Raw genomic sequence first — 9,372 nt, forward strand, 5'->3', positions numbered from 1 at the left:
TACCCACATCATAAACTGCTTCATAATGTACAACTTCCTCAGTCAAATGTCAAAATCAAAAACGTTTGTTGTAGTTGACAACCCCATGTTCTATAGTAAAGATTGAGTCAGCTCTTAATCTTCAGAACATATTAATTTCAACTTTTATATGTGACATGTATACTTATTAAATATAACCAACACCTGAGGACGGACAAGAAATGCTGGAAAATTACCAAAGTGAAAGGTCAAGGTCAAAAACTTTGAAGGACATGGTGTATATCTGCACACTTATATATATATTCTTTCATTACCCTATATATATTTGGTTTTCAATTTAAGTATCGCTTACATAATATAAATGTACATGTACAAATAAAATTTTATTTTCTTCAGACCAGACAAATCCAAACCCTCATGGAAAAGGAAGACACCAGTTAGATATTGATGTAAATAAGCTTCAGCAATTGATGTCTTTGGGATTTACAGTGAAGAAGATTGCAGAAGATGGTTTGCTTGGCGGAAAAATTCATCCAAACACACTGTACAAGCTATTGAAGGAGCATGATCTTCAAGTAAGGTCATCATATAGTACTATTACTGATGATCAACTGGAAGAGAAAGTGGCAGAATACAACAGAGAACATCCAAATGCAGGTTTGTTTTAAAAGTTATTATTTTCTTCTTGCCAAAAAGCATAAATATTTTCGGTATTTTTAAAATATATCCAACTCTGTCATGAGCCATGTGTCTGTGACTGTTTTTAATATTTTTAAAAACACTTCTAAAAGTTTGAACCCTGGCAATAAGTTAAACATGCGTTTCACATACTTTCCAAAAGGTTAATTAATATATTTCTCACAAAAATTCTATATATCATGTATATATTTTGTTTGAAAGGATGTACTTTGGTGAAATATGAAAAATCTAAAACTGAGCTACATGACATCAAAAATTATAAACTATGATTGTGCTTTATTTGATTAAAATATATATAATCATGATAGTCATAAATGAATGACATGAAGATGTTATCATATATACATGATATATGGTAATAAGATTTCAATTTTTACAGCCAATTTGGTTCAGTTTTGTCAAAATAGCTAAGAAATATAGCTGATGAATTATCCACTTACCAGTGAAGAATTCAACCTTATTTAACCCCTAAGCTTGAGATGTGTAACAAGTGCATGCATTGGGAATTTTGATTATTAAAAGGAAATAGAGGTCAAAATATTAATTGAAATTGAAACAAATGTTAAACTATTTGATTGATGGAATGGATCCTTAAAAGCTCATTTTTATATAGATAAAAATGATGATTAACATTTATTTAACCTATAATATGAGATATGAAAAACTCTATTGCACAAGCTTGCTATTTTTCAATGGAAAATAAAATTTGTTTTCTTTTGTATTTATAGGTGCCATGGAGGTCCATTCTTATCTGAAAACCCAAGGCATTTCCATACAACGTGACAGGTGCCGAGCAGTGTTAACTAGAGTAGATTCAGCAGGTGCGGCAAAAAGGTGGTCATGTACTATTCAGCGTAGACAGTATAAAGTACCCACAGCAAATTCTATTTGGCATCTTGATACCCATCATTCTTTGGGCAGGTAAGATTACTTAAAAGATAGTCAACATGATACATGTGTTTTAATTGTTCTGGAGGTATATGTTTTGGACTCAAATTGATATCTTTCTTTTATCATGCTTATCCAGTTATGTTTCTCAAATGGTGTACTAATCCAACATTATTATTGAATAAATGACAAAGAAAGTAACAATTATAGGTTTCCTCACAACCTTCAACAATGTGCATTGCCCTAACTGCATAGTCAGCTATACCAGTCCTCAAAATGATGAATGTCATGAATGTAAAACAATTTAAACGAGAAAAATGACAGATTAATTACTGAACAAAAAAATGAATAGAAAAAAATAGGTAATACACCAACAAAAGACGACCACTGAATATCTAGAGTCATTTCACACAAAAAGTATGACTTGTTCATGACTCAAGACCAATCTTAGTCCTAAGTTTTTTTGTGAAACGAACTCTAGGCTCCTATTTGGGAGAGTCGCATACATACAGGCAGAACATTTTTTAGAGATCCCACTCCTCCCCCTAACCTGATGAATAAATATTCAGACAGATATTTGAGTCCCTGAGTACGAATACATTTTTAAAATGTACATATATATTGTTTTTATCCAGAAATTTACTCCTAACATTTGAAGCTTTAGTGATTAAAATCAAAATCATGCTCTCTAATTCTTTAAATAAATCAACATAGTGTAAACCTGGACTGCAAAGAGGGATCCAAAATGAACCTGTACAGAAATAGAAATATTCACATTAGGCCATTCCAGTTAATTTCTGACAGGTGGGGATAGGTTGGGAGATTTTGTTTTATACGTATCAGAAAAAAACATCATGAAAAACTACCTACATGTATCAGATCTATAAATTATGACCTATCAGAAGTAGAGTTTATGTTCATATTGGGTGGATGGGCTTTCATGGGGAAAAAGACCTATCAGAATTGATTACTGCAAGGATTGTACCAAACAGGACATCTCTAGATAATGCATGATACATGTAAATGTATGCAACTGCCCACATTCCAAATTTAACGCACACATAAGATCTGACATAGGCATTTTTGTAATTATTTACTGCTACAAGACCCTCGGAAGTTTTTATAAGTGTATGTGTCAGATGAAAAAACCCCAAATTTCACTCCCTAAGATGTATAATTTCACACCTTCAGAAAGGACCATCAATCCCCCTTAAACAGACATTTACTGGAACAGCCCATTACCACTTGCTCAACATGGAAGCAGGGTAACAGGAGACTTTATTTGTACCAGTAGCAAAAATTAATTTGGGTGCCTGTTATTTGTACAATACAAGGCTAGCGCTGATTGCATGAAATTTGATTTTTAAAGGAAATTAATAAAAAAAATCACGAAAATAAATTAGATCTTAGTTTCGTAAGAATACGAAGTTTATAAGAAATTCTTCAATATTAAAATGCAATCATGAGTATTAAATCAGTACAATAGAATAATCATAAGTAATCTAAAGTTATCATGATTATTCTAAAGAAAAGTAATCTTATGTAATCATGATTTCTTTAAATTGGCAAAGTAATTGTAAGTTAATTGACCAACCCCATCTCTGGTCATAAGCAAGGCCAACATTAAAAATATCTTTGTTTCCCCTCTCCCGACTGAAGTTGTTAGGGTATGGGTAGGTAGGTAGGCAAATTATTTTATTTTATTCCTTGATATGAATTTCTATATTGAAAGTACAAAATTCAACAGGTAAGGCTCAAGTCAAGAAAAGTGGGGTTTTCCCTGTATTCTAATTCAGTGTACACCACAGTTTTCTGGTGTAAAAAAAAACAGTATATAGGGACCTTCTTTTTTTCCCTATTCATTTAACATGTTTAATGTAATGAAATCTACAAAAGCACACATTCTACTTGTGATAACAATGCTTAATGATAGCAAGTGTTTTTTTTAGTTAAAAAATCAAGCTTATTTCAAGTCTAATTTGATGCATAACTCATAACAAAACAATTCCTTTGTTCACCAATTCATACCTTGATCATCAATTATGAGATGACAAAAAGATACATGTATGTTAATCACTTGGGAATTAAAATTCAATGAATAAAAATTTTCAATAGAAGTGAACATAATTCAGTTATGTTCAGTTACACCTGGATCATGCAGCTTGGTCAATTGATTCCTAAACAAAGATTTGTATGTTTTTTCAAGTTCTAGAAGAAACAAGGCTTCACTTTATATTCATGTTTTGTATTTCCTAAAATACTTATAAGTATTTACGAATTCTACTGATGCAGTTATAACGTTAAAACGTGTCCTTTTGTAATTTTCATGCCATAAATGAAATCCCATTTAAACTGTTTTTTTTTCACACCAGAAAACAGGGACGTTCCCTGAAAGCAGGGAATACATGTATCCCACATTTCCCGACTTGTGCCCAACCTGTTCAAAGACAAAGTAGATAGATTTTAAAGCATGAGTCAGACCATTTTCACTCCAAGTCTTTAAGATTTTATCCTTTAAACAGGAACAGAGGTTAGACACAAAGCAAATCAAGATGCACTCAGCGGGTTAAAAGATGCTTCAGTATTTTTTTTATTTTCAAAAAAAGATCACCCTTGCACTCAAACAAATCGTGTGGAAAGCATTTTGTTTGTTTTCCTTGATTCCGAATCATGTAGACGCTTCAATGCAAAAATACCTTGATTTAAAACGCTCGTTGACTACAGCATCGGAAAGGTATCACCAAAACCCAACGATCGTTGACTACAGCATCGGAAAGATATCACCAATAACCAACATAGCAAAAAAAAAAAAAAAAAAAATAGTGGACAAGAATGGCCAATAAAATTTTTCGGGTCGCGGTGATTTTGCCGGGTCGGTCGTGTGAGGGGAAACAAACAATATTTTATTTTTGGCCCAAGCTATTTCTCACAGCTCAACTTGGATTTCCTCTTCCACCACTTTTAAAATGAACTCTTTCACTGTGGATCTCCGAAAAGGCTTGTCAGATTTTCTTAGGATTATATAATATGTTAGACTAACATGTCTAGGGGAGTCATCAATCTTTTGTTTGTGCATTGGGGTCTGTTAAGGGGTATTTTGAGGGGCAAAAAGAGGGGAGGGTTTTATTATAGAACCCTATGGGATTTTATTTAAAACAAAATTTCAAATGACTATCTTAAATACTGTAAGTGGTAAACACATACAGTCTTCAGAAAAGATCACAGGACAATAAAACAAATCAAATGAAATAGAGGGCAAGTCCCTGGGGGTCACCACCACTCCCTTCAATTTGAGAATGTGCTAATATCTTGTAAACTATACATATCCCCACCCCTAAACCATTTATATATTCTTATACATAGGACAATAAAACAAATCAAATTAAATAAAAGGTAAGTCCCTGGGGGTCACCCCCACCCCTCTTGTTTGAAAACTTGTAAACGATCAATATCCTCGCTCCTAAACCATATATATTCTTGCACAGGACAATACAACAAATCAAATGAAAGAAATGGGAAGTCCCTAGGGGTCAACCCCACCCACTCTTATTTGAGAACTTGTAAACAGTCAAGATCCCCACCCCTCAACCATATATATTCTTGCAATGGAAATTAAAACAAATCAAAGGAAAACAAAGGAAAGTCTCTGGGGTTCACCCCAACCCTCTTGTTTAAAAACTTGTAAACCGTCCAGATCCCCACCCCTAAACCATATATATATTATTGTATGGGACAAATAAACAAATCAAATGAAATAAAAGGAAAGTCCCTGGGGGTCATCCCCACCCCCTCTTGTTTGAGAACTTGTAAATGATTGAGATCGCCACCCTAAACCATACATATTCTTGCATGGGACAATAAAACAAATCAAATTAAAAAAAAGGAAAGTCCCTTGTGTTCACCCCACCCCCTCTTGTTTGAAAACTTGTAAATGGTCGAGATCCCCACCCCTAAACCATATGTATTCTTGTATGGGACAATAAGACAAATCAAACCAAATATAGGGGGAGTCTATGGAGTCACCCCACACTCTAAGATCTTCTGTTAGAGAACTTGTAAATCGAAGAGATCTCTACCTCTATACCTTATATATTCTTGTATGTATGGGATAATAAAACAAATCTAATAAAATATGGGACCATGGGAATGGCTAATTATGGGTGCTTTGTTTGACTTAGTAACAGCATCCTGTTACAATTACTTCTTGTTTATTTAATTTTAGTTTATCATGGTTTATAATAAAGACTATAAAATCTTTTCTTTTCATCATTGTAGATGGGGAATTGTAGTTCATGGTGGAATTGATGGTCATTCCAGACTGATGCCTTTTCTACGAGCTTCGACATTCAACACAGCCAAGGCTGCAGCATGTTTTTTTGTACAAGGTGTGAACCAGTTTGGTTTACCAAGCAGAGTAAGAGCACACCATGGAACAGAATATGTTGACATTGGCCGATTTATGATTGCTGTGAATGGAGAAGAAAGGGGTAGTTTCATCACTGGTCCATCTGTCCATAACCAGCGGATCGAGAGACAATGGAGGGATGTGTTTTGCAAAGTCCTTGACACATACTACAAACTGTTCTGTTTGATGGAGGAGCACAAACTGTTAAATATAACTAACAATGTACATAGATGGATCCTTCATTATGTTTTCCTGCCACGAATTGATTTGGCACTGAGAGAATGGACAGAAACTCACAACAATCATAAAGTGAGAACTGAACACAACCAGTCACCTAACATGATGTGGTTTCAATCTTTACTACTAAGTGATCCAGAAAAACACACAGGGGTCCGTAACATTGAACAACCTCCACAAGAAAGAATCCAGCAAACCATGCAGAACCTAAACATTGACTTTCAGGACGAACAATATTTACATCCAAGAGATCCATGTCCATTCTCTGTAGAAAGTTTAGCAAATCTTCACCAAAGTATAGATCTCAAACGCCATTCCCTATCACATGGTATGGATATATATGGGGAAGTTTTGCAGCTTGTCAGTAATCAAACCAATTGAATATCATTTAATGTACATTGAAATATTGCATGACATGTTATATACCCTTTTACCCTTTGGGCATGTTCAATAACATTATTGCTGTTTACAGTTTATCTCTATCTATAATAATATTCAAGATTATAACCAAAATCTGCAAAATTTCCTTAAAATTAAAAATCAGGGGCAGTAACCCAACAACCGGTAGTCTGTTTCATTTGAGATGTTCAGGGCAGATAGAAATTGACCTGATAAACAAATTGACTTCGTCAGATTTGCCATAAATGATTTGGTTTCAAAGATAAAAACCAAAATCTATATTTTACCAACTATGTTCTATTTTTAGCTATTGCAGCCATCTTGGATGGTTGGCCAGGGCAATGAACACATATTTTATTATACTAGATTTTTTAATGTGCATATTGTTATGCGTTTAATGACTTTTCTACACTGGCTAGAGGTATAAGGGACGGTTGAGATCTCACAAACATGTTTACCTCGCCTCATTTTTGCACCTGTCCCAAGTCAGGAGCCTCTGGCCTTTGATACAGGGTTGGCAAAGTATTACCCGCCTGGGAATTCACGGGTGGGAAAACACGGGTTTTCCCGGGCTGGGCAATACTCTCAGAAATGGGAATACTGGGCATTACTGGGCAATATGATTTTTTTAGCTTATTTTATCACAAAATAGTAAAATCTTGGTGTAGTTTCATAGTATTACAGCTAAATATATACTTTTATACAGATAACCATTGACAGTCATTTCTAAAATAAAGAAAAATTCAATTTCATTCCTTTCTATGTAGACAGAATACAAGATTTGCACATTTAAGGAAACCTTGTTAATTACCAAGCATTGTTTCAATATTAATCCATCCTTTGAAAGGAAAAAAACATTGCAATATATTAGTGGATTGTAAATTTCAAATGTTTTACATTCATATTGCTAAATAAACACCCTATGGGGTCATGCCATTAACACTTATAGAATTGAAAGGGCTGATTATTGTTACATAAACAAATCAGCATTCTAATCTGAATAATTACTTGCTTAGGGACAGTACATAGACATTATTTAAATATAATTTTTCTTACATGTAAGTGTTAATCCTTAAAAGGAGTTATATTTATTTAAAAAAAAACAATTTTTGCTTTATATTTACAGTTTTACCAATCCAGACAAACAAATAAGGTTATTTATATATCTTGATTGTAAAACATTTGTGTTTGATCACTGAATTCTCTATAAAATTCTGACCAGTATTTCATATTACCCTGTATTGCCCAGTATTACCCACTAAAACCCAGTAAAACCCGGGTGTTCCCAGTATTTCCCACTGGGCTGGGCAATACTCATAAAACCCGGGTTTTTGCCAACCCTGCTTTGATAGTCTTGTATTATTTTAATTTAAGTTTCTTGTGTACAATTTGGAAATTTGTATGGCATTCATTACCACTGAACTAGTATATATTTGTTTAGGGGCCAGCTGAAGGATGCCTCTGGGTGTGGGAATTTATTGGTACATTGAAGATCTGTTGGTGACCTTCTGCTGTTGTTTTTTCTATGGTCGGGGATGTTGTCTCTTTGACACATTCCCCATTTCCATTCTCAATTTTAGATACAACAATGATGATTATGGCCAAGTTTGGTTAAATTTGGGCCATTAGTTTCATGCGAAGATTGTGCAAGTTAAAGACAACAGACGTTGGGCCAATAAGTGCGATAATAAAAAGGAATGGAGATTTGAAACACACAAGACATATATTTTCATGACTATATTTTTACTGCAATGAAATATAGGATTAATTTAATTTCATATTGAAAGGAATATTTTTTTAACCCATTTACATATTTTTTCAACCACATGTGTCACCTACTATGTTCTGTGAGGTATATACTATTTTGTCATGGGTATTGAACTGTAATTCTGTAAATATAGAGAGCGTAATTTTCCAAAGAAACTCCATATGTGGCAAAATGTTTAACACTTTTACCATGAAGTTAGTTATAAATGAGAAAATATATATATCCCAGAAACCAAAGTTAATATGCACTACTATTTTATTCAAAGGTGAAAATATAGGGATTTGCAAAATATTTTCAACGTTTATTTGCCCTGTCATAACTTCTAAGACTTTTAACTTATTCTTAAATTCTATAGTACCCCTACGTAAACTTTTGGAACTCCTGTATAAGAAAAAAAAAACTTTAGGCACTACCAAGTTTTTGTGTACTGATAACATTCTCAAGATATGTCTTTATGAGAAGAAATACAAGGATCATATCTGGGAACCAGTACATTAACAAATTTACATATCTACGAATATCATATACCTCCAAAAGCAGCTGAACTTACAAAGTGCAACCTCAAAGATTAATATTGGAACTAAAAATCTGTGAAGTTTCTTTCTTTAAGTTAAAATTTAAAGAACTAATGCAACTAATATTCTCCCAAATTAAAAGTCAACAAGTAAGCCTTTGAAATATTAAATTCAGTAAAGAACTGTACAAGAGAATACAGTATACCGGTACTCTGCCTTTTTCAACATTTTCAATAAGATCAATATTAACTTAAATTTCCGAATCTTCCTAACACCTCTGAATTCAGTTTGTGAATTTGTCACAGCATAGGATTAATTCTGACACAGAATGAATGTGTTTTAAGAACCTATTTTTTTTTAATTGGACATTAACCTTTTAAGTTCAAAGACATATGGTTAGATTCAGCATATCAAAGAACCCCATGCAAGAATTTAATTGTTGATGAAATCAAATAAAGTTCAATGAGTAAAGTATAATTTTT

The 9,372-nt window shown here is 33.3% G+C and overlaps 1 protein-coding gene across 1 annotated transcript; it reads left to right on the forward strand.

Annotated features, from left to right (window-relative positions):
* Positions 1–356: 356 nt before the first annotated feature.
* On the forward strand, positions 357–8,056 carry LOC143063230 (uncharacterized). Its single transcript, XM_076235237.1, has 3 exons — positions 357–636; positions 1,407–1,599; positions 5,842–8,056. The coding sequence occupies exons 1-3, from the start codon at positions 450–452 to the stop codon at positions 6,587–6,589; spliced, it is 1,128 nt and encodes a 375-aa protein (XP_076091352.1). The 5' UTR covers positions 357–449; the 3' UTR covers positions 6,590–8,056.
* Positions 8,057–9,372: the final 1,316 nt, after the last annotated feature.

Source organism: Mytilus galloprovincialis, chromosome 2 (genome assembly GCF_965363235.1).
Source record: "Mytilus galloprovincialis chromosome 2, xbMytGall1.hap1.1, whole genome shotgun sequence".
Lineage (NCBI taxonomy): Eukaryota > Metazoa > Mollusca > Bivalvia > Mytilida > Mytilidae > Mytilus > Mytilus galloprovincialis.